At 45.6% G+C, this 25,379-nt stretch overlaps 3 protein-coding genes across 5 annotated transcripts in view; 2 read left to right on the top strand and 1 right to left on the bottom strand.

Moving 5' to 3' along the window:
• The first annotated feature begins 347 nt into the window (after positions 1-347).
• On the top strand, positions 348-10,248 carry aprt (adenine phosphoribosyltransferase). Its single transcript, XM_030725447.1, has 5 exons — positions 348-501; positions 5,149-5,252; positions 6,558-6,691; positions 7,887-7,965; positions 9,812-10,248. The coding sequence occupies exons 1-5, from the start codon at positions 413-415 to the stop codon at positions 9,949-9,951; spliced, it is 546 nt and encodes a 181-aa protein (XP_030581307.1). The 5' UTR covers positions 348-412; the 3' UTR covers positions 9,952-10,248.
• Positions 10,249-10,309: 61 nt separating this feature from the next.
• cdt1 (chromatin licensing and DNA replication factor 1) lies at positions 10,310-15,394 on the bottom strand. Its single transcript, XM_030725445.1, has 9 exons — positions 14,907-15,394; positions 14,276-14,574; positions 13,993-14,187; positions 13,743-13,888; positions 13,520-13,620; positions 13,165-13,353; positions 11,691-11,852; positions 11,419-11,620; positions 10,310-11,296 (listed from the first exon to the last, which is right to left on the bottom strand). The coding sequence occupies exons 1-9, from the start codon at positions 15,369-15,371 to the stop codon at positions 11,133-11,135; spliced, it is 1,923 nt and encodes a 640-aa protein (XP_030581305.1). The 5' UTR covers positions 15,372-15,394; the 3' UTR covers positions 10,310-11,132.
• A 2,793-nt stretch (positions 15,395-18,187) lies between these two features.
• The window catches only part of piezo1 (piezo type mechanosensitive ion channel component 1 (Er blood group)), a 96,871-nt gene continuing 89,679 nt past the window's right edge, over positions 18,188-25,379 (top strand). For all 3 annotated transcript variants that reach the window (XM_030725450.1, XM_030725451.1, XM_030725449.1), the window contains exon 1: positions 18,188-18,527. In XM_030725450.1, coding sequence (XP_030581310.1) covers positions 18,464-18,527 — 64 coding nt within the window. In that variant the 5' untranslated portion in view covers positions 18,188-18,463. The remainder of the gene's footprint in view (positions 18,528-25,379) is intronic.

Genomic DNA, 25,379 nt, shown 5'->3' with positions numbered 1-25,379 from the left:
TGAGCTCAGAGTGACAGCAGTGGTTTCTTCCACAGTGTTTGCCTCGTGAATGTGAGCGTCATAAATGTCTGAGGCAGGGTTTTGGTTTCCATTCTTCCACAATAAGACAAAATGTTTCTGTTATTGTGAATGAAGTCACAAAATAAGGTAACAGCACCTGAACACCCCAGCATCGTCTCCGGTTTAATGACCCCGCTCTATCTGATGATGCATCTGCAGAAATAAATCAGAGAGGAAGATCGATTTTATTATTTCATGTGAAAACGGATCATGAAGTTTCCGACTTAATGGAAGTCACCGAGCCGAGCATGTGCCTTCAGTCCAGAAGAGGGCGGTAACGAGTCTGTGTGTACACCAGGAAGGGACGCAGAAGAGGTGGCAGTCACTGGTACTCAGGTCCGCTGCTGCGAGCATGGCGGCGGGCGGGGAGTCTAAGCTGCAGCTGCTGCGGAGCCACATCCGCGCGTTCCCGGACTTCCCGAAGAAGGGCATCGTGTTTCGGTAAGATCCCGGTACACGGCCTCCGCATTGCCCCGCGAAGGTCCTCGCTGATCTTACACGCTAGAGGCAGAAACGGACCCACGCGGCAGCGGCTCTTAACCGATTTATTCAGCGTCCACACAGCGCGTTTTTCTCGCCACGCTCACAGCGATGCGCGCATCAGGGCGGAGGGACAGGCCGACCTGCAGCAGGGTGCAGGTGCTGGTTCCACGTCAGTGTCACCACTGCGTCCAGGCAGCTGATGAAGCCTCCATATGAGCCCAGGATGAACTGGCTCACACGGAGGCGCGGTTAGGATGTCCCGGAGGCTGACACCTCTGGAGGGCTCCACCTGAGCCACAGTGGGTCCTGACCGCATCCACAGAGAGATTATTCCTCTGCTCACAATAAAATCCAACATTTCCTTCTCAGGTTTGCATAAAACTTCCGAAATAATCACGACCCTTATCTCTAAGGTCTGTAGTGCCGCATTCTCCCTCTACAGTGCAGTCAGTGTGGGGGTGTCAGAGTTATAACTTGTAGTTTGATTGATTGATTGATCACAGTGTAGTGACTCTCGGCTTTTCTTAAAGCAGGTGGGATGAAAGGCTTTGAGATGTTTTACATAAATGTGGTATTTAAGTATCTGATATGCTCTCTGATCACCCTGTTGGAGGCTATAAACTGAAAGGTGGTGTCAATCATTTACACCTGTGCTGCTGGAGCTTGAACTTCCTTAGACTTTATGGTCTTCTTCGTGCACCTTGGAAGTAGGTGAAGAGCCAGAAACCTCTACTGTGTTGAGATGGTAGGGTGTAAGCAGCATGAAGCATGGGTCCATCCTGCCTTGTGTCAACAGTTCAGGCTGCTGGTGGTGTAAAGCTGTGGGATATTTGCTTGGCACACTTTATGCCACGTTTCCATTACTGCCTACTCAGCGCGGGTCGACAGGACCCCCCACGGTCTTGTTTTGTTTCCATTGCAATTGAGGACCACCTCAGTGTGGGTGGAGTCGATATAGCAGCGGGCAGTAGTGTCTTGACATAATTTGTACGCGGCTCAAAACACAACAGTGGATGAGATGGAGCCAAGCTAACATAGCTAATGCCAGTTTAATATCATCATCATGCATAAGTCCCCGTATGGTGAATGAATGAATGAATGAATGAATGAATGAATGAATGAATGAATGAAGTTTTATTGCCATGTGGGTGAACAAGTTCACACATTGGAAATTGCAGTTACAGAACACCATCCAAATACACAAACACAACACACATAGGGGGATATGTGTCCTTGGGTCATGCAGCCGTTTCTTACGGCGCTACCTTTGGCAGGAGGAGAAAACAACACATCATGGGGAAGTTAGGTTAAAAAAAAAAGTCATCTGGTACAGAGCTCAAAAAGAGCACTATACCAGGGTCCAAAAAAACCACCTTAGCAAAGCATTTGCACATGTAAAGCAAGGACAGCAGCGGTAGGTGAGGTCAGGGCGGGAGGGGATGCAGAAGGAGACGAGAGGTCGGGGCATTGTGGAGCCAGATGCCAGGTTCCAGCCAAAACAGTTTGCTGATAGTGGTGGAATTTCATCAGCGGCCGTGATACACCAGACCCAGCTTCACAAATCACAACGCGGAGTGGGGGGGAGAGCAGCCTCACACAGTGCCCTGGAGAGAGATATGGTTGCCAACCCAAGGCCGGCAGGGGAGCCGAATTCCTGATAACAGAAGTTGTTTTGGAACAGGCTGCTTGTTTTTCCAACAGCCTTCAGTCTTACTGGGAAACCATTCAAAAATCCAATATTCCAAATTAGTTGATTGCCGTCCTCACCGTGCAGAACCGAACCACATCTCCCGATCTAACCCCTCTCGCCTGCGAGCTCGCTAATCTTGCGGCTCAGGTCCACCAGGCTTTGAGTCTCAGTTTGTACGGCTCTGCTCAGCCCCTCCACCTGGATCGGCAGCCTCTGCAGATGTCGAACCGCCGTCCAGATTTTCTTAATTTGCCAGTAAAGCAGGTATCCACCGAGCCCAAACAGAGAAGATACTGCTACCAAAAAGCCGAATATGTAGGCGTCTTCCACGTCTTCCACTCCAAGGGCCGAGAAGCACACAGGTCTCCACGAGCTCCAAGAGTCGATGACGTATCCAACCGGGTCTGTTCCACTGGGACACCCAGGCTCCCCTGTCCCGGATCTCATAGTGGAAAAAATTCGATCAATGATGGAGAATGCCCAGTTTGCCAGATCCATGTTTCAATCTTGTTCTTATTCGGACAGTGTGTAAAAGACGCTCTCACAGCAAGCAGCAAGCGGAGAGATGGGGAGGGCAGGGAGAGAGAGATAGTGCGACCGTCTCCGACAAGAGCAGGAAGAGAAGAGTGCTTTAATGGATGAAGGTTATCATTGTTAAATATAACCCTATACCGCCAAACGTGTCATAATCGACTCAGTGTACTTCAAAAGAGCCGCCGTTCACACTCCCTGGCCAATCAGTGGCATGCTGTTCTTTTTGGATTGAATCCCAGCTGAGTGGGTATTAAAGAAGTACCTGGTTACTAATGGAAATGCCTACAAACCATGCTGAGTAGGTACTAATGGAAACGCAGCATTAGTAAATGTAAATGTCACGGCCTTCCTGAGTGTTGTTGCTGACCACCATCTTCTGATGGCTGCTTTCAGCAGGGTAACATCTCACAAAGCTGAGGTCAGACTCCTCTCTCTCTGCTGGAAAACAAGAGATATAGGAAATCATTGGTACCCGCAGCCATCAGACTTTTCAGGTCTCACACGAGAAGCAGATGAGCTGTCAGACATGAATTTCCCTCTGGGATCAATAAAGTTATTCTTCATCTCAAACAGGTTTTTTTGATCAGTGGGTCTAACTTACTAACAGTGTGTATGCATGATTATCCATGTGCTCACTATCTGATGAAGACATTTGTCAGTCAGACCGGAACGGACTCGCGGATGGAGAAAGTATGATCCAGGCTTAAGACGTGCCTGTAGTTTAACTAGCTGATTAGTGTCATCTGACTTCATGGATAAATATAACTGGGTATCATCTGCATAGTAATGCAGATGTATGCAGTATTTTTTAATAATATTCCCTAAGGGAAGCATGTATACTGTAAAAGCTGTTGTCCCAGCACAGAGCCCAAGGACACCACAACACCCCCCTGCATGTTTGTTCAGTTCAGCTAACATGCAGTATTTGTTCAGTTAGTACAGCTCCATCAGAGCTGCACTACCTCTTAGTCAAAGGCTTTGCCAGTCCAGTGTCAAATATGCACCAAAAATCACCAGTTTGCTTCGTCAGGACGTGCTGTCTCTCTCTTTTATATTGGCATCCATTTAGTACTGATACTACTCGAGCCTGACTGCTCGTGCTTATATAGCACCTTTCTACTCAAGTGGGCCCCTGAAGTACAGTCATTCACCCAGTCACACCCAGTCATACAGCACTTATTTTACTTCACTGATCTTCCGCTTTTCGACCGACGAGGTGCTGGAGCAAGTTCCCGTGCCGATCCCAATGAACCGGCGAAACGCTTAAGAACGGGACCGCGTTCCCACCGTGTTTCTGTGAACTGCTCCTTTACGTATGAGTGTGGGCGGGTTCTCGTCTGGACACGAAGCCGAAGCGCACAAACGTGGGAGAACACGCTCTCGTTTCTGTGCTGCAAATAGGTTTTAGGGTCCAAACCAAACTACTGCAGCATCTGTGTGCAGCACAGAGGGAAACACAGACAGCGATTAGAGCAAGACGACAAGTACGCACTTTGTGTCCTTTTGTCTGTGATATGAACTGATACAAAGCAGCAAGTTCAGCCTTAGAGCCCAACCTAATTCACAGCCGTGAAAATCGCTTCTCTTTTCTCATGTGATACACAGAAAACTTGATGCTGAGATGGCAGAGTCACGCCCTTCTGCCGCTTTCGGCACGCGTTCTTGGTTCCAGACCAGCTAGCTTGCGGGGCCCAAGTTGAACCCGTTTTTCGGCTGAACACCGAGTGCATTCGTGGTGGAAAAAACGCTGAATGGTTCAAATACCGGCACCGGAACCCCGTCAGTGGAAAAGCAGCTATTGATGACTCACTCTACCTCCTGAGCCACAGCTACCGCTAGTATCAGCTAGCATTAGCTTTTTGCTAATATCGGTATTGGCTTTTATATTAGCCGGTAAATGAAAATTAAAAAAGAAGAGACAGGAGAATTACGCTTTAACCATTTTATTATTTTTTTTCTTCTTTTTTCCTTTTTTCTTTTTTACTCTTTTTCTTTTAATTTTTTTTAAATGTATTTTTTATTAAAAAATTAATAAAATAAAATAATTTTTTTGAAAAAGCCATTTTATTAATGTTGATGTTGCTTAGCTTGTCCACCAGAGGGCACGCTGCAGCTTCACTGCTGGCAACAACAACCACCAGCTGATCTGAGCAGAGTTATTCATCAAACTGTTATTTATGGTAATAAAAGGAGGTTATTTTAAATTGCATTGGCATATTGTCTTAACAATGACTCATAAATAACTGCACATAATGGATGTTAGAGAAATCTGGTTGTGATATCGGCCGCTATATCAGATTTTAAACCACCAAATATTGGTATCAGTCTTAAAAACATCGATCGGGCTCTAGATACTAACTTCATGAGTGTGAATCTTGCAGAGATATCTGTCCCATCCTCAAGGATGCAGCCGTCCTTAAAGCAGTAATCGACCTGTTTGAAGAACATGTGAGGAACAGTCATCAGCACGTTGATCTGATTGTAGGTAAGAAAAAAGAGCAGAGCTCTTTGAAACTATCATTCTTTATCTGATGAGCTTGAAAGAACCCACTCAGAGTGAAGCATTGTCTTTTAAAGGGAGCCATATCACCTTGTCAGCACCCTCTCAGCTGACGGGATTTGCCTGTGTGTGTTTGGTCCACTTTAGTGTGTGCAGCTTTTTCTATAAGATGTTCTTCAGCACCTGTGAACAGTCATTTGTCACACTTCTTTTCAGTATATTCAGTCCTTCTTAGTGTGGCCTCCTAATATCTGTTATTGATTGGAGTATTTTGATCACAACAGTTAAGGTTTCATTTTAATGTGACACACTGTGACTGCTCAGGGGAAACGGCTGCCCCACAGCTTTATTTAACCTGAGTTTACCTAATCCAGTACAAACAGAACAAAAGTACAGTACTGTGCAGAAGTCTTGAGCCACCTCTTGTTTCTTTATATTTTGCTTCCAAGCAGTCAGACTAAGGTAACTTTTAAAGTGCTCTTGAGCAACAGTTCCACAGCTTTCTGAAGGCCTTCCAGAGTTCCACCGGCAGCCTGTCACAGAAACACATCATTTCTTTAGCTGCCTCTGATAACACCGTTTGAGAGGTGATTCACAAAGAGCCAAGAACATGGCATACCTCAGCGTGGTGTGCAGTGTGTCCATGAAACATCTGAGGAAACTGGAGGACAAAAATCCACAGCAGATGAGCAGCGGGTTCAAAGAGCAGCCTGGCGGGGAGCCAGCTGCTGTATGAGTGAGCTGTTAGCTGGACCTTACTGAAACCACTGACGTGCACACTGTTTGTCACGGGTTCATGTTTGCTGATCTGCTGTGAGGTCACGTTCCTCTGCTGGAACTGCAGCTACGAGAACACAGAACACCTGGTCACACCTGACGGGTCGGTCACGTTAATCGGACTCTGCTCTGCGCCTCCTTCATCGGCCTGTGGAAGCTGTCATGTGTTTAAAGTGTCAGAGCGACTGAGCTGGAATTCAGATCTTTATTTTGCTGCTCTGTGTGCTAATCTTACTTTACTGTTATAGTTTTCTGGTCTTTATAGAGTTTTAATCACAGTGTGATAACGTCTCTGATTGGAGGAGGCTGGGATGCATAAATGCTAAAATAGGCCACGTTAGCTCTTTGCTAGCCTCATATGTGATTTAGATACGGCTCCTCAGGGCCTGACATGGAGCTGTGTGACTCGGCACTCTGAGGTATGATGAGGACTAACCCACTGACCTCTCCACAGCCCCCACCACGTGTTAATGTGTGCGTTTAATGGAGACGCTGCTGTTTGTGTGTGGGCAGGTTTAGATGCTCGTGGCTTCCTGTTCGGGCCTCTCCTCGCCCAGAGGCTCGGTGTCGGCTTTGTCCTGGTCAGAAAGAAAGGCAAACTCCCTGGACCCACTGTTTCTGTAGCATATGATCTGGAGTATGGCAAGGTAAATAACACAAGCACACACCAACAGCTTTCCTTCAGAATAACTTAGTCTGGCTGCTAAGTTCTGTTTAGACTGCAGATATAATTATAATAGTGAGACATCTAGACATGATGGTGTTTTGTCTTCCACACAGATTACTCCTAAAGCTTCAGTTCCAGCGTCTTTTAATATCTCAGTGTATAAAAATGTGTATGTGTGTTACTGGCACAAAGAAACCCGATGATGTTCATCTGTTGCAACTTCCTGGTGTTCTCACCATCTGTGACCCGACAAATAACACCTCACAGATTCCAGGAAGCAGCTACAACAAACCCGAGTCTCTACAGGGATGAAGCCCTAGTTTGAGACTAAACCACATTTTAAAGCAGACCTCATTGAACTGGATTAAGTCTCAGACTTGTCCTGGTCTGGACTGAAGCAGGTTTCTTGAATGAAGCCCAGAGCTAATCCAGGTCCTGCTGCCCGGTGGCAGAGACCAGCTGCTGCAGCTCCTCGAACATCTGGCTCAAGAATTCAAGCATTGAGGCCATTAAATAATCGTTATTGTCAGAGTCTGAGGGTGCTTAACGAGTCTCCCAGCTCTCCTGTGTCTGCTCTAACTGGGCCCCCACCTGTCTGTATTTTAATGTTTTTCCACAGGAACTTTAAAAGGGAATATAGGAATTGTATTAGCAGTTGTTATTTGAGAACATGCACACTTCAGAGTGTGTATCTGAAATGAGGCCATCATAAATAATAGAAATAAATCTTACTGAAGCTGTTGGAGTTGTCTTCTCACTTTCACTCAACTTTGTTTTTCCTTTGTCGTCCTCTGGTTGGGTCAGGGGTCAAACTCCAGTTCCACACACACACTGAGTATCATCCCCTTTGCACCATGTGCACATTAATCTGATCTTCATTGCCTTAGTCTGAGACTCTGTAGTCTGGAACTAGTTAATCTGAAGGATAAGTGTGGATTATCTTAGTCCTGAATGTAAAACCGGCCCTGAGTTTGAACTCTGAGTTTCCTGTTCCAGAGAGGCTTAGAGGATGACACGACATCCACGCACCGGATCAGCGGTTTAGACTTCAGGAAACTGAAATGAACCCCCCCCATCATGGCCACATTTATAGTTACTTCAGATATAAGACGTGTCTGCTGCATCAGTGAGCCTGATACCAGCACCATGACCACAGCTTTACTCTGTTCCTCCAGGCAGAAGCAGAGATGCAGGTGGATGCAGTCGCTCCAGGACAAAAGGTGCTGCTAATTGATGACCTTCTGGCTACTGGAGGTGAGAAACTGCCGTGGTTAGAGCTGCTTTGTACCAGCAGCTCTTGGTGGATTCAGTCTGATTGGGAAACGTATAAATAAAATATTTCTCCTGGCTGGCATTTCTGCATTTACTTCAAAATGAGAGCATCCCTCTGTGGACCGCTCATCATAATAATGAGTCATCATCTGCCAGTTCACCTGCATCCTGCTTTAAAATCATGTGTGAAATGCTTGCAGTGGGAAGTGAACTCCACAGAGCAGTAACTGGAGCTTTGATGGGAGTTATGGCACCAATATTGAGATCTATATTAAGGTCCAGAGAAAGCAGATGTTTAAAATGCTGTTTTCTTTAGATTGGTAATGTTGCATCACGTCTGGGCCACTGAAGCATCTATCTTACACTTTCAGTCCTTACAGACTTATTAGCCGTCAGCGCACACGCCCACACATTGACTGCATTTGTGGCTGAGGCCTGAACCCTGCACTAATAACCTACTGCAGCATGCAGGAGAGGCTGTCTGTGAGAGCTCTGTATTCCCCACCAGAGTGGTCCTGTATACTCTGGAGCTTGGTTCAGGGTTCATTACTAACCCTGTCAGTGTAATGTTTATAGAACAATTATGACCAAACAGTTCACTGTACCTTTTACCCCACTGACAAACCTGTGGACAGGAGGCGACTGAGCTCAGTGAGAGTTAATGTGAAAATGATCTGGCTCTATAACACTGCATCCTGGAAGGTCTCACTTGTGAATGATGGTCATGTTGGGGCTCATCGTTTCACTTGTGAGTGAAAGACTCTATCGGCCCATCACAGCAGCTGCATCATCCTTACAAAACTGGTTTCAGGGTGCAGTGGAGGGGGTCCCACCCATCCTCCCAGTTAACTGGGCTCACCCTAACATTGGCAGTCAGGCTAATGGGGAAATGATGGTTCAGCCGTGGTAGGGCAGCGGCATTCTGTGGGCAGCTATCGGACAGTCGGCCTACCTGCAGAGAGCGTCTGTCAGATGGAGGAAGTACACAGCGTGCGGTGCAGCCACTCTGTGCTTTTCATGCGGTTTGTAGTCTGAGTTTTTGTGCTGCTCCTCTTCCTGCTGAACTTTGCTCTCTGCTCTGCTCCACTTGTCAACCAATCAGCACTGGACTAACACAGTGTCATCCACGTCTGTGCAGGCTTTGGAGGGATGGCAGCACGTGTGCGGTGGGTGAAAACTCCTCCATTTGCCATCCAGGCAGAAGTGTGTATGCAAACACGGTTGTCGACCCAGGGTTTCCCAGTGTAGCTGCAGAGCACACTGCAGTGTATGACTGATCAGTGGCTGATGTTACAAAGGCAAAATTAAACTATATAATAAGAGAATAATATAAAGTACTGTCAGTATTTTTAGAACATGAGGACCATGTGTTAAAGCTGATCGACCAATAAAGTTGCCTCTGAGACTATATATAACTGATGCTCACCACGGAGAGACAAAGACTTCAGATGTTTGTAAAAACCTTTATGCTGTCACCATCCACGCACCATCGTCTGAGAGCTCCCAGGAATGCTGACACTAGTTTCCGGAGCATCGAGGGTTTCGTGCCTGTTTGACCTGCTCTGCAGCACCAGTACCAACAGCAGTGCACCCAGTAAGAAGTGAGCTGCCACCTTTACAGTGAAAGCCCAGGGTTAACCCCGAACCAGCCTGGGGTCCTGAATGATCAGGCAGTCTCAGTGGTCTCCAGCACTGAAACCACATGCAGTCACATTCAGCAGACTGAATGCCCGATTTTCCCCATTTTTCTTTTGAGGATTGTTCATGTGGTTTGTTCCTCTAGGAAGTCTAAGACATTTGTGTGTGTGTGTGTGTGTATGTGTTGCAGGGACACTGAAAGCAGCCTGTGACCTGATGAGGAAGATGCAGGCCGAGGTTCTGGGCTGCATGGTGGTCATTGAACTCAAAGAGCTAAACGGCATCGACAAAGTCCAACCACACAATGTGTTCTCCCTGGTTCAGTATTAAGGACACTCGAGCCGCTGCTACATGGGAAACACCAGAACCTGGCAGATGTGCCATTCATTCTGCCTCCCTGGTGACATCAGCGCTCGTGAGCTGATACTGCGGCCTTACCCGCTGTGGTCTGGTCTCATGGCCCGACCCAGCTTCAGCCTCACAGATGTGCATGTGTCTCACTGATGTATGTGGAGCTGCCACGTCCTGAGCCTCGTTGCTGCCAGGGTTCCAGCCGGTTCTCCTGCTCTAGAACGTTTACCTGTTTCAATAAAATGGTTCTACTCGTCTGTCTGCTGTCGTATGTGAGGCTGGTGGAGAAATGCATCACTGCTGGCACCAAGTTGGAGATGATGTAAATAATTTAATTGGATACACCTGCACACGTTCACCTGGATATAATCAAACATTTACAGCATGTCAAAGTTCTGGGCCACCCCCCCCCTCAGATCTGGAGCAGGGGTCAGTCCCTGACTGCCTAAAATATTAATCTTACGTTCTTATGTAACATTTAAGAAACTCTGACTCTCCCCTCCTTTGTTCATGGATGTGCTGAGCTCAGGTTTAGACTCAGGATTTGTTAAACCTGAGAAACAGACGAGCGTAATATTTCAAACACTGCCTGCTCTCTTTAACCTGCTGGACGTGTTTAGCTCGTTTTACTTCTTGACTTGAATAATTGTTTGATATCACACACACACACACACACACACACACACACACACACACACACACTAGCATGGACCAGGCTAAGTTATTTCCAGTGTATGAAGTAACTTGTTTTATAAAATGCTCCATTCACAGTGAGAGAATTCCTGAATTGGTCCTTCAGAGAAATCCCACTGCACCCCCTCGTGCTCAGCCATCCCGGCCTCATAATGAACGCACTCTTTATTTTACGGTTATACAGTGAACTCAAAAAGCTGGATGAAGCAGTGAATGCTGGATTTCTTAAACATTATCAAACACTGACTCAAACTCCACAGAAACGTGATCCTGAAAGACGAAGTCGGCACATCGATCACTTTGGAGTGACAGGAAAAAAAAAAAAAAAGATACCAGTCAGTAAAATGGAACAATGGTCGGAGCAGCTCAGGAAACATCAACCCCAACCTATGTACTAAAAATGTGCGAGCAGCTTCCAGAGCACGGCGACCTGTCAGCCCCCCTCAGTCATTAAAGTGGCGCTCGTCTCAGAGCCGCTCTTCCTCCCTCAGTCTGCTGTTCAGTTTGTCCACAACGGTGCTGAGCTCCACGCTCTTATTCAGCTTCAGGTACAAGTCCTTCCTCACTGGATGGATAGTCAGCCAATCCCCCGTCACTTCTGCCAGCAGCCGGATGTGTTTCTCCATTTCACCTGTTTGTTGAAAGGATGAACAGTCACACCTTCTGAATGCTACTCACGGCCTCCATTGTTAACAGTTAAAACTAAAGCAGAAACCGTGTGGAGCTCCGTCCTCAGCAGGTTTCTGAACCCACCTGTGCTGAGAGCCGATCTGTAGCTCGCCACCATCCGGTTACAGGCCACTTCCATTATTAAAGACGGTTTCTTCTCTGCGACAAACACATTGCGGAGAATCCTCGCCAGCTCTCCAAGTCGTGACATCATCAACAGGCGCTCCTCTTGGTTGCTGTTGCGAGTCATGGCTGCCTGGAGCTTCTGTGCTTCCTTTGCGCGAATCTGAAAAGACGACAAATTAATCTCAACACAAAGCACCCTGATGTACCCGCTTTAAGAGCCTTCTACCTACCCTGTCCAAGAGGGACTGGGACACCCCTTTCAGGGCATTTGGGACCTGAGCTGCAGGGACAGCTGATGCCTGAGGGACTGCTGGATTCTTCACAGATGTTGGCTCCTTGTCTGCAGCTTTGTCTTCAGTCTTCAGAGCCAGCCCCACCAGAGCCTTCTCCATCTGAACACAGAAACATCGATTCCATTTGACTTGGAAACCGTAATCAAATAAACTAAAACACGGGAGCTGGTGGCCTTCAGAGCGCTGCTGTCACATGTATCATTTGTACAATCTGATTATTGGAACAGAAATTAATTTGGCTGCAGGCAAATCAAACTTCTGGTATTTTGCATGTATTAATTTTCATGACTTCATCTGCAGCTTTCAGGCTGTTTTGGGTTTGAACAAGATCATCTTCAGTATCTGAGCAACATCTGCCTTCCACTCTGCATCTGAGCGCTCTCGGATGTTCTCATTCAGCTCTTTTTTGCTCAGGCTGAGCCACCTGACAGCTGTGTGGGAGCCTCACACTGTGATTCGCTGCTCTTGTCCTGATGAAGTTAACTTTTTAGTTGCAACATCAAACACATGGTTATTTTTTAGCACTGACTTAATCAACAGGGATATATTAGTGCAGCAGAGTCCACTCATTGATAAACTGCCTGTAAGATAATGGCTCACAGTCTGAGAGAGAAGTGCTCTGTTGGGGTGATATGGTGCTATGAGGTCTTTGAGATAAGATGGTGCCTGATTATTCAAGACCTTGTAGGTGAGGAGAAGAATTTTAAATTCTATTCTAGATTTAACAGGGAGCCAATGAAGAGAAGCCAATATGGGAGAAATCTGCTCTCTCTTTCTAGTCCCTGTCAGTACTCTAGCTGCAGCATTTTGGATCAGCTGAAGGCTTTTCAGAAAGCTTTTAGGACAGCCTGATAATAATGAATTACAATAGTCCAGCCTAGAAGTAATAAATACATGAATGAGCTTTTCAGCATCACTCTGAGAAAGGATGTTTCTAATTTTAGAAATATTGCACAAATGCAAAAAAGCGGTCCTACATATTTGTTTAATATGTGCATTGAAGGACATATCCTGGTCAAAAATGACTCCAAGATTTCTCACAGTGTTACTGGAGGCCAAAGTAATGCCATCCAGAGTAAGTATCTGGTTAGACACCATGTTTCTAAGATTTGTGGCTCGCTCTTTATCTCAGCATATTTTCAGTACAAAACTACTGAACTATGAGGGTGTGTGTGTACATAAAATAATCACTTTAATCATAATTGAAGTAAAATGTTGATTTGAGGTCCTATCACACAGCTCTGAACTGGAGTAATAACTGACCCACTTATGTTCACATAATCAAAATGGATTCTAAGAACAAGAAGTCCTGAAATTCCAAGCGAATATCTATCAAATATTCATCGGACTACAACAAGCTGATAATATACGAAGAGCGTGAGGATGTGAAGCATTAGAAGCGGTGCAGCACCTTGGGTGTGAGGAGTGAGCGGGCCTTGTCGAGCACCTCCTGAGCTGTGGCCAGTTTCTCAGTCTGAGGGACCTGAGGCAGTGAGCTCGTGTGCACGGGTGCCACAGTGTCCACGTTAAAGCGAGGGTGCCAGCGGGTCAGTTTGTCTTCTGGAACCAATACTGGAGGATCCAACGAGGACAGGAACACCTGCAGACAGACGGGGGATTTAAACAAGCTTTATGGGTCAGTAAAAAACAACACAGTTTTCCTGTGTCAGTGGAGACCACCCACCTGAGCTCGTGCAAACTCCCCTTATTCACTATGATTTTATTACATGGAGCCAAAATGAAACCCAACTAGAGAAGATGCTGACCTTGTGGTGCTGTTTGACCATGGAAACCAGGTTCTGGTGGAAGACGCGTCTTCTCTCCAGCAGACGAGAGGCTGACAGTACCGGTCGGGCCTCATTAAGTTCTGAGGAGAACAACAACACAAAATCAAGGCCACCTATTGAAGGAGCTGCACACAGTTTACAAATATACATATGATTTGGAGAAAAGTGCTGAGTGAATTTGAAGTGTCACAGCTGTTCTAACCAGAGGTAATGATGGGCTCCACAGTGAGCTGGTAGCTGCCCTTCTTAATGCTGCTGTTGAACGTCGGGATGTTCTTCTCCTGTCTGAATGTGTACGCCTCGGGGAACACGGTCTTTATCTGACCTATGTGGCTCTCTTCAAACCGCCTCAAGGGGGAAAAAAAAAAGGTTATTAGTTTATTCAATTCAGACTTTTTAAAAAGAACCAGAGAACAGGCTTCAAACCAGCAACCCTCCATCCTAACACCTACTTATGCATCATGTCCTGAACCCCCCGTTTGATCTTGGCGAAGGTTGCGGTCTCACAGCGGTTGTACAACATGGCGATGACCGTGTCCATGCTTCTGAACATCTCAGCCAGCACCTTGTAATGGTAAGGGAGAGAGAGGCCCGGGGGGGCAGCTTGGCCAAGGGTGTGGTAGCGCTGGTATGCCGGGGCCTCAGCACTGGACGAGAGTTAAAACATTTGCTTTTAACGAGGCTGAAACAGAACCTTACTTCAGGAAAACCTGTTCTTTGGTGCTCTGTGCTCACCTGTCCCGAGCCTCTGCCTCAGTCAGCTTCCTCTCCTCTGCCTCTCGCTCCTCCTTCCTCCTCTGAGCTTTAGCTGCCAGCTCCTTGGCACGCGCTACAGTGAACTTCAAGGCCTTAGCATCAGTAGTGCTGGTTTGGGGAACAGGAGGGGTGCTGCTGTCAGGAACTGAATGAGACGGAGAGGAGGAAGACGAGGGTGCAGTTGAACCCGAGGAGGCAGCGTCAGGGATCTCAGCTACACGCTTCTTTATCCTCACAAGGCGCGACTTGAGAGCAGCAATGTCCTCTTTACCCAGAGCCTGTTAGAAAAGAGGTCAGCATTAAAAATCCGTCACATCTGCTCCCAGCAGCGCTCCACAGCAGAGGCCATCACAGGCCCGCTGTTCCTTCAGCGCCGCTGGAGGGCGACACTGTGCTCAGCAGCCTGCCGAAGCCCGCACAGCACAACAACCACTGCATCTGTTCTGAGTGTTTACACACACACAGACACACACACACACACTCCCCAAAGCAATGCCTGATTCAAAGCGTTACTAAGCCGCTCTCCTTGCTTAAGGCGGAGCAGCGTCTCCACAGCCGGCCCGGACTGCGCGTCTTACCGCAGTCACGGAGCCAGTTGGACCATCGTTACCTGCGGGGTCTCTGCGGGCAGGTCGAGCTTCTTCCTGGCGGACTTTCTCATGCCCTTGTGCGGAAGCACAGCTTCTCCCGCGGCCTCCGCCGACCGTCTCTTCTTGGCCGTACTATGCTCGGCGGCGGCAGTGAGGGCGCACTCCACATCAGCCGAGGTCCGCTTCGGTGTACGGGGACTGGAGGGGGGGTGCTCTGCGGCGTTGCTGATAGCAGACTCGCCATTGTTCAGCCCCGCGGCCTCATCGATCACTCGGACAAACTCTTCATGAACTGAGGACGAACAGGGGGAAGAGCGACCTCCGACCGTGCTGCTGCGCGGCGGGGGAACCTTCGCCGGGCCGCCGGTGCCTTTCTTTTTACGGGAGAAGAAGTCAGTAACCCGCGCCTGAGACATGCTGCTGCTGCTGGACGCAAAAACCGACTCGAAGCGCTGATGAGCAACCTCAGCACAGACAATGCTCATCAATAAACGATCTCCGGAAGTGTTCACACTTCACAGGAAGAAGAAACAAAATTCGCGCGAAATGCCCAACGCCACGCCCCATCCGGCCCACTTCCTGCGGAAACACGCAGCATGGGTGGGACTTGTTGACAAACAGTTTAAATATGCACACATTTTCCGTGACTGCATGTTTGAAATCGGCATCGGGGTGAGAAATCATGTTTATAAATTAAAGACTAGGAGAGAAGCATTTTTTTCTCTCCAATCTCATTGTACATCCTGTATAATGACAATAAAGGCATTCTGTCCTATTTTATTCATTTGTTTATGGAAATTAGAGAGCTTTATGGGGAGTTTTTCAATATTGTAGTTGCAAAGAAGAATAAATTTAAGGCCACCAAGTTTTGAAAATAAATAATTGGGTATAAAAAGATGAGTTTTTGAGAAACTGTTTAATCCAATTTATTTTAAAAGTACTGTTTAAAGTTGAAAAATCAAGAAAATTCAGGCCACCGTGTTCATATGAGTTCATTAAGACTGACTTCCTGATATAATAATCCTATTTCTCCATACAAAATGACACAACATTTTATCAATGGGATCAGTTGCCTGTTTGTTTACAGGGAGGGACAATGCCAGATGAGTCAAACAGGAGATACCTTCTGCTTTTGTTAATAAGATTCTTCCTCTAAATCATAAATCTCTCTGAAGCCAAGAATTCAGGGTTTTTTGGTTTTTTTGCACTCCTCCTATAACAGGGTTAAAGTTCAGAGTACATCTAAGTGCTTAATGTTATGCCAAGATATGTGAGGGAGTCTTTAACAGGGATATTATAGATGGGGGGGTGTGGTACAATTTTTAATGGCTAATAATTCACATTTATTAATATTTAGGTAGAGACCAGAGGCTCTGGAAAATTTCTCAACGATGGTGATGACTAAAGAAACCTGAGAAGCATCCTTTCAAAATGAAGTGGTATCATCAGCAGGGCTTTCAAATTGTTTTGGAGTAGCAGGGGGGCATGCCAAAGTAGCGGGCGCCTTATGACCGAGACCGAAGCCATGACGGCAGCAGACGATATGAACAGTCACATGGCAGTCGTGAACCAATCAAATGGCTCAGATTGAAAGAACGTAAATATTGTCACGTGCGTCCACATGGCGCTGGATACGGAGAAGGCGGACGGCGCAAAAATGTATTTAGGAAAATTAAAAAGTGGTGGAAAATGCGCCTGCCGCCGGCATAATTTGAAAGCCCTGATCATCCAGTTGACTAATAACCAAATGTTTCTATTGCTTGGAAAATAAAGTTATGTTCAATCTGTGTATATATTGTCTGCATTTCCCTCTGTTCACTGTTGTGACGTCATCATTGTGTTCCTGCAGTGTACTTTTCTGTCTGGGAGTGAGTTTCTGTTCATCCTGATGTCAGGATAAGTGAATCCAGATAAGTGAGAGATCCGCTGGTGTGCTGAGCTCACTTCGTAGTATAGGGCCCTGGATAGAGACACACAGGTGAACACCATCTGTTTTCCAGCAATACAACTGAGTTTTTTTTTTAGTTTAAATCTGCCTCCAGAGTCTGCAGTCCCTACTCTGCCTGCCACAGCAGTTTATGACGTTCGGACTAGTAGCTGACCTGCTCTACCTCCTGATCCACACACCCCAGAAACCAATATGGGAGAAATCTGCTCTCTCTTTCTAGTCCCTGTCAGTACTCTAGCTGCAGCATTTTGGATCAGCTGAAGGCTTTTCAGGGAGCTTTTAGGACAGCCTGATAATAATGAATTACAATAATCCAGCCTAGAAGTAATAAATGCATGAATGAGCTTTTCAGCATCACTCTGAGAAAGGATGTTTCTAATTTTAGGAATATAAACTGACATACGGTCACATTTAATATGACAGATTCATCCTTCTGTGCAAGTGAAGAGCACCTTTCCTAATTAATAGTTTATTTATTGGGTTTTACTATACAAGCTTATATTTGATTTATTTAATATTGTCTGGTTTTACATTTACAATTTATGTAAGAAAATCAAATTTAGGTTTATGTTAAATTGTTTGTGACTATTTGGCCCTTCTGCACATTTCAAAAGTGGTGAACATAGTTAACTTGTTTGTGAATGCACCATCTGCTGTAGCAGTGATGGCCGCCGACAAAGCACAAAAAATTAAGCAGGTACCAGCTCATGCAGGTGGTGCTGGGGCCGGTGGTTGGCAGTGCTTTAGTGGGGGTGTGGCCTGATAACACCTTGGGTTGGCTCTGGCTAAACACGAACTTTGAATTGTGTGTCTGTCTATATCATGAAAGTGGATAAATCAACATGGTAACCCTCTGCTGTGAGATTATATCAAAAGGAGATTATATTGATTGATATTAATTAATGAATTAATCATTTGTCACGTCATAATCAAGCTTACCTTTTAGTAATATATGACCTACCAGTGAGAAAGCTCGTGAAAAATAGCGTTTTAGTTCTCTCCACCCTGTTTTATCGATAACTGTACACACGGGGGCGCTACCTGCACACAATATAATGCTTGTTGTAATTTGACGTTAAGTGATGCGGCTCTAAAAACCTGCAAATACTGATTGACGTGGTCGTGTCAGCCGTGCCATTCTAAGTAATAAGAAACCTGCGAAGTCTGTGCCAGTAATAAATAAGGCTATACGATTATTTCCCAGCGTTTTCTTTGGTTTGAATAAACTTTATAGAGGAGACAAGGTGTGGGCCACAGTTATGAGCAGCAGCACAAACTGCAGAAAGTTAAGGCTGTGAAAGAGGGAGGTGACCACAGAAGCGGCAGCTCCTCCATGAACGCCCCTCGGACCTGTTAGTGAATCACATTTTCCATGTGCAGCAGCAGCAGCAGCGCAGTCCGGGCCCTCCGACAGCCGCCTGAACTTTTCTCCGCACTGCTGCGCACCCACCCACACCGACACAGCCGGAGGATCGGAACTTTGCTCCGCTGGGCCACTGAAGTCTGATCTGTTTTGGTGGAAGATCTTGAGCGGAGTTACGGCCGGGTCTTTCACCCGTCACCTTTAACCGAACAACGCCGATGGAGCGATTCTAGCCGAGCCAGGCTTTGTGCCCGCTGTGCGCAGACATGGACCTTCAGGTGATCGTCTGGCTGTTCTACTGCTTTCTGCTGCCCTCCGTCCTCCTAACAGGTAACTCCAAAGTGTGAGCAGCCGTGAGGCTGAGCTGTGAGAGCTTCACAGCCTTTGGAGCTCCGCTCCGAGCTGCTGCCCAAAACTTCGCAGCAAGTTGAACAACTTTTCCCTGAAGGTGTTTTTGGACGCTTTGGTCTGCGTTCATATTTGGAAGATCTCAGTCGTGTTTGTCGGTTTCTGCTCTCATTGTGTAACTCGTGTTCTGAGTGCGCGTTGAGCTTGTTTCTCCTCCGCACTGTAACTGACGTGGAAAGCGCGAGTTCACTCAGGGTGACTGGCTCACTGTCTGTGGGCAGTGCAGGGCTTCCTCACGGGGAACGGAAAGTGTGTGTGTGTGTGTGTGTGTGTGTGTGGTGCACTGAATGCTGTTTTGTGTAAATTGAGGTGCTGTCAGACTTGTGGGGAAGCTTCAGTCTCTCACCCTGTTGCTCAGATGGCGCTGTTTGCGCTGTTTGTGGGTGTAGAGACTGAAGAATGCGGTGGTTGCTCATTGCTGGTTCCTGCTGAAAGCAATACGTTGCTGTGGTCTCTAGTAGCCTGGTGACACACCCAGCACCGAGCGGGGAGAACTAGAAGGAATTGTGTAGCCTTTCTTTACACTTGCGCAAACTTGACATGTTGGTGACGCCATTGAGAGCTGAGGAGCTGCAGAGAATAAACCATCAGTAAGATGGTGAGAGTAACAGTAACTGATCAATGATCTACAGCTGAGAGAAGCGCGTGTTCATTTTACTAAAGGTTGTTGGAAGATTTGGTTAAATAAGCCCGGTGTTGTGCCAAAAAGTGATCGTCTGCCAAAAAGTGATTGCCAGAAAATGATTGCCCATATTTAAACTGTTGTAAATGACTTGCTGACCTATAGTCTGTGAAAAATATGTCAAACATATCTCTCGTGAATGATATCAAGTCATTTAGAGTAAGAAACAACATTTCTGTCACAAGGTTGAAGCTGCAATCAGTTTTTGGCAGCGACTTATTCTTTATTTATCAGGGTAAAAACTGCGATTGGCCACATTTTAAAGAGATATGTGGCCAAGAGGGCAGCAGAAATCAGAACAAATATGACATTACACTCTATAAAGTTATTTTCAGTGACCAAAGAGGACTGGATTTATTATAATGTACGTGCAACAATGCAGAGTCATAAACATACTTGAATAACAGGTCATTTCTTCATTTTATATCTAAGCCCTTCATAAATCCTATTGACTACACTCTATTCACCAATATGAGCAAAGACTTTACACATAAAAGCACATAGAAACATCAAAAATCACTTTCTGGCAGACGATCACTTTTTGGCACAACACCGGCACTGATGCTGGCGGCAGTACCGACAGCCCGCAGAGGGCCGCTGCCTGTGCCGTCTGTGCTGCGGTCAGAGCCATGGCTGCTCTGTCAGTGAAGGGACCAGTACACGCGTTCCTGCAAGTAATAGATTACATTTCTCAGAACGAATGACTGAAGAGTTTCACAGCAAACGTCCTTCTTGGACCAAATCGTTAATTTAACCAGGATCCCAGAGTCCACTAATATGACAGGGTGACCGTCAGCACCGGGACACCTGCTGCCGCGCCACACGTATTCAATTAAACACGAGTCATCATCTCTTTAGTTTAATATTATTTCAAACAAGTCATGCTTTTGTTCTGGTCCTACAGAAATGAACACTAGTCATTTAGTAACTTCACTAGTCAGACACTGTGTCATGGATTAGGTCAGCAGTGCTGCTAGTCACGATAGATTGGAATCTAACAGGAAGTCTGTGTTACACTGAGATCCAGCTGGTTAACCTGCCAGTCCCAGTCCAAGTCACACAGACACACACACACACACACACACTTGGATCATCTAAGAGTAGGGAGCACATGAAAGCTTCTGTTATGAAATGCTGGGAGAAAAACAGTCTCCTGACAGGATGTGACTTGTCACAGCTTGCAGCTTTGTGTCTTTAAACAGATCTCATTGTGAGACAAAGGAAGTGAAACTTGGCAATATAGTTGCCAAGAGGACATTGCATCAACTTACAGTACATTTACAGTACATTTCCTGAATTACCCTCCTCCAAACAGACAGTTTGGTAATCCTGACGTGTCGTGCTCTTCACCCTAGAATATAAAAATATCATCATTTGAACAGCTTTGGCTCTGGTGTGATGTGAATGGAGCCATCACAGAGCATGACTTTGTTTCCTCTGCATGGATCTTCATTCACACCTGATGTCTGATTGTTAGGAGCAGTGTGCCCTCAGAGCGTCAAGAATACAGGTACACACAGTGACTTGTGATGCTTAGACGTCATTGTGTTGTGTGTGTATGATACATTTATGAAGCGATCGTGGTACTTTGACTGCTTCTGAACTTGAACGTTACACTTGTATGATGTGTGTGAGTAACAGCAGCACTGTTGGCTTGGTGAGCAGCTGACCGGACCAGCTCACAGCTGGCTCGGTCAGCTTCAGCCTGCAGAGTTGTGCTGACCTTAGATGTGAATAGTGTGAACCAGATGTATACATACAGTACTCAAAAGTCTTGAGCCATCACTCATTTCTTTATATTTTCCTAGAAAACAGGAAGTAGGCGCAGTGACTTATTGAAACATGGAAACAGAGTACGAGGCAGAAACAGAGTTTCTAATGAGCTTGAAAGTTAATATTTGGTGTGGCCACCTTTATTGTGGTCCTGAAGACGGCCTGTGTTCAGGAACGGTTCTCCAGGCTCCTGAAGGACATTCAGGATGATCCCTCACTGCTTCAGTGTTGCTGAGGTCCGGGCTCCGGGGAGGCCGGACCTCAGCATCACTGATGGTGTTCACCTGTGTTTCTCTATCCAGGGCCCTATACTACGAAGTGAGCTCAGCACACCAGCGGATCTCTCACTTATCTGGATTCACTTATCCTGACATCAGGATGAACAGTCCCACAAAGTTCCCTATCAACTCGTTAAGTTAACCCCGTGTGTTCACATGAAAGGGGCGCCGTTTGTAAGGTCTAACCAATCTGTAAGGGACGTTCCACAGCCCACATAACTTTTCCTCCACAGAAAATGATCCCTACACCAGAGACGTTATCAACGATGGTTAAAAACCTACAAGAACACTAAAATCTTAACAGTCGAATGCAGGACAGCAGCTGAATGCTGCAGAAAATCATTAATCTGGTGATTTAGCACACAGACCCGTAAAATAAACATTTAGTCAGTAATTTTATTGCTGAGTCGCTCTCAGTGCTGCTGCTTAGTTCTAAGGTGACGGCTGCACATTAAAGCTTCCACAGCCTGAGGAAAGAGAGTGGTGAGCAGAGTGAGATCAATGTGGCTGAATGAACAGGTATTCTTGGTGTGTGTGTGTGTGTGTGTGTTTCCAGCAGTGTCAGAGAGGCTCAGCAGCAGGTTAAAATCAAGCAGAACAACATTTTATACATTTCCTAAATCACCACACACACAGACACACACACATTCCCGTGACAGTGTGACTCTTTGTTTGATGCTCCCTGTTCCCGTCCCCTCGCCTTTTACTGGGCCACAGTTGGAAATAATAAATTGTTCTTGGTCTGTTTGCCTGCTTAAATAAAGGTTTAAATAAAATAAAGGTGGGTGACAGTCAGAGGAAAAGATGACGTGAGCTTGTTGCTTTTGGCTGTTTTTCAAAGTTCTCATTGAATGCTGCAGGAGTGAAGGTGTCTGTTGCTCTGACACATTTGAAGTGTGTTTCAGTGACTGTGTCTGCAGAGGTAACTGGATCCCTCACACACATTTCTTTGCAAAGACAGTAAAAAGTTCATTCCTTCAGACATGATGACCTCACCCTGGTAGTGAGAGTTTCCTCTGTTATTGTCGGGCTTTACCTGATAATATAGGAGGCTGCTGTGATTTGGAGCTATATGGACTGAACTGAGTTGCACAGTGTGCTGCCTGGTCACTGTTTTAGTTTTTTATTAGGCTTGTGGACATTGTAATGTACAAAAGCTTTAAGAGCCTGTTACACACATGCACGTTAGTAGTGAAGTGTTATTTCAGCAGCAGATGAGTTTCCACGTGATCCTGTGAAATGATCTGGATTAATAAGACAGAAAAAGCAGCAGCACTGGGATACAGGCTGGTGTGTTTCAGACCCACTGATCTGGATCCCTCTGTATAACTGCAATAAAGAGAATTCTGTTATGAGTGTTCCCAGGCTGTGCCAGTCCACAATACAGCAGTTTAACAACACTTGGTAGCTCAGTGAGACATACTCAGAGTGTGTGTGAGCTGTGGGGTGTGCAGGAGTGAGTCATAGAGGAGGATTCATTTTGACTTTTATTTTGACATCAGCAGGAAACTGAGCAGCAGCTCATCTCACTGCAGTTTCTAATGAAAGTAAACTCTACGACCTGTTTTTGACTCGGAGTCAGATTTTCCTACGTGCTGTTTTTTCTTCCTTAGCTTTAATGGTAAAGACACACTGTTACGTGTTCACGCCAAGATGCAAAGAGCACAGCTATGTTTGGAGAGTTCAGAGCCAGGACAGCATCTGCTTCAGTGCTGTGACTGGCCTGTTTGTAATAGAGCATTAACCCATGGAACATCTGACTACAAAAGGGATTTTCTGGGTAATATAAAACTCATATAAACCAGAACAAAAGCAGTGCTTTTCTGCTCTCACAGACCTTTAATGTGTTTATCTATCACACCTATGACCTGTTTATTTGCTGTGACACAATATTTACAGTAGACATAAACATCCTTTGGTAAAGAGTAATTCAATTTTATTTATACAGCACCAAATCAGGTGCTAACAGGCTGCAAACCACCACTGAGACACTGCCAGCTGAGACCATGCAGTCAGATCCTACAGTGATGGATAATATTGTTTGAGCTATCAGAAAACATGGAAGTGCTAGAAGATGTACCTGCTTGAAATACAGTACCAGTCTAAAGTTTGGACAGTAAGTGTGTCCAAACGTTTGACTGTACAGGGCAATAATTAATGTATTTTCATAGTGACACAAGTTTTTGTGCAATTTCTCTGAATATACAGATATACTGTACTTACTCACAGCTTACTCAGACGCAGGTGTAGGGTCAGAGATGATGATGCAGCTGCCAGACAGGCTGTTCTGAGTACTTCAGAAACTGCTGATCTGTTGGGATTTTTCCACACAATCACCTTTAGGGTTTCCAGAGAATGGTCCGAAAAAGAGAAAATATCCAGTGAGCAACAGCTCTTTGTAGCTTTGTTGGTGCCAGAGGTCAGAGAAGAATGAGCCGACTGCTTTGAACTGTTAGGAAGGCAACAATAACATCAGGTAATCACTTGTTACAACCAAGTTATGCAGAAGAGCGTCTCTGAACACACAACACATCAAACCTTGAAGCAGATGGACTATAGCAGCATCCTCACTGCGTATAACTTTGGATACTGTGGCTCCTCTGAAAAGGAAAGCTTCAAATCAGAAGTGCCTGACTCCGTGGTATAATTCACAAACACACAGCTTAAAGCAGATAACCTGAAAGCTGGAGAGGGAATGGCGTCTCACTAAATTAGAAGATGCTCATTTAGCCTGGAAAAAGAGTTTGTTGCTCTATAAAGCTAGCACATCTTACTATTCATCATTAATTGAAGAAAATAACCTCTACTTAAAAAGCCATCACTGACCCAGCTGTCTTAGCTAATTATAGGCCAATCTCCAACCTTCCTTTTCTCTCAAAGATTCTTGAAAGAGTAGTTGTAAAACAGCTAACTGATCATCTGCAGAGGAACGGTTTATTTGAAGAGTTTCAGTCAGGTTTCAGAATTCATCACAGTAGAGAAACAGCATTAGTGAAGGTTACAAATGATCTTCTTACAGCCTCTGACAGTGGACTCATCTCTGTTCTTGTCCTGTTGGACCTCAGTGCAGCTTTGATACTGTTGACCATAACATTTTATTACAGAGATTAGAGCATACTATAGGTATTAAAGGTACTGCACTGCAGTGGTTTGAATCATATTTATCTCATAGACTCCAATTTGTTCATGTAAATGGGGAGTCTTCTTCACACACTAAGGTTAATTATGGAGTTCCACAGGGTTCTGTGCTAGGACCAATTTTATTTACATTATACATGCTTACAGGCCTACAGTAACACTGAGAAATCTATTTTTAATTTCTAAAATTAGAAACATCCTTTCTCAGAGTGATGCTGAAAAGCTAATTCATGCATTTATTACTTCTAGGCTGGATTATTGTAATTCATTATTATCAGGCTGTCCTAAAAGCTCCCTGAAAAGCCTTCAGCTGATCCAAAATGCTGCAGCTAGAGTACTGACAGGGACTAGAAAGAGAGAGCAGATTTCTCCCATATTGCTATACCATTGCTGGATCAGGTGACCCTGAACCCTCCCTTAGTTATGCTGCTATAGGCCTAGTCTGCTGGGGGGTTCACATAATGCACTGTTTCTTCTCATTCACCTTATTTACTTTGTTTATACCCCACTCTGCATTTAATCATTAATTGTTATTAATCTCTGGCTCTCTTCCACAGCATGTCTTTTCTCTCCCCTCAGCCCCCCCTCAGCAGATGACCCCCCCTCCCTGAGCCTGGTTCTGATGGAGGTTTCTTCCTGTTAAAAGGGAGTTTTTCCTTCCCACTGTCACCAAGTGCTGCTCATAGGGGGTCATTTTGACTGTTGGGTTTTCTCTGTATTATTGTAGGGTCTTTACCCACAATACAAAGTGCCTTGAGACGACTGTTTGTTGTGATTTGGCGCTATATAAATAAAACTGAATTGAATTGAAATGAATATTGGCTTCTATTCATTGGCTCCCTGTTAAATCTAGAATAGAATTTAAAATCAGGCTCCATCTTTTCCTCCTCCTTCCTGATGTTC

The sequence above is a fragment of the Archocentrus centrarchus genome, unplaced genomic scaffold (assembly GCF_007364275.1).
Source record: "Archocentrus centrarchus isolate MPI-CPG fArcCen1 unplaced genomic scaffold, fArcCen1 scaffold_55_ctg1, whole genome shotgun sequence".
Lineage (NCBI taxonomy): Eukaryota > Metazoa > Chordata > Actinopteri > Cichliformes > Cichlidae > Archocentrus > Archocentrus centrarchus.
Note: the sequence above shows the minus strand (reverse complement) of the source record. Positions and strands in the feature narration are given on the sequence as shown.

Excerpts from the sequence above, each read along its gene's own strand:
- aprt (XM_030725447.1), top strand. The coding sequence starts at position 413 with ATGGCGGCGGGCGGGGAGTCTAAGCTGCAGCTGCTGCGGAGCCACATC. Across the intron at positions 502-5,148 it reads AAGAAGGGCATCGTGTTTCG|AGATATCTGTCCCATCCTCA; the intron begins GTAAGATCCCGG and ends TGAATCTTGCAG. Across the intron at positions 5,253-6,557 it reads GCACGTTGATCTGATTGTAG|GTTTAGATGCTCGTGGCTTC; the intron begins GTAAGAAAAAAG and ends GTGTGTGGGCAG.
- cdt1 (XM_030725445.1), bottom strand. The coding sequence starts at position 15,371 with ATGAGCATTGTCTGTGCTGAGGTTGCTCATCAGCGCTTCGAGTCGGTT. Across the intron at positions 14,188-14,275 it reads GAGGCAGAGGCTCGGGACAG|TGCTGAGGCCCCGGCATACC; the intron begins GTGAGCACAGAG and ends ACTCTCGTCCAG. Across the intron at positions 13,354-13,519 it reads TGGTCAAACAGCACCACAAG|GTGTTCCTGTCCTCGTTGGA; the intron begins GTCAGCATCTTC and ends GTCTGTCTGCAG.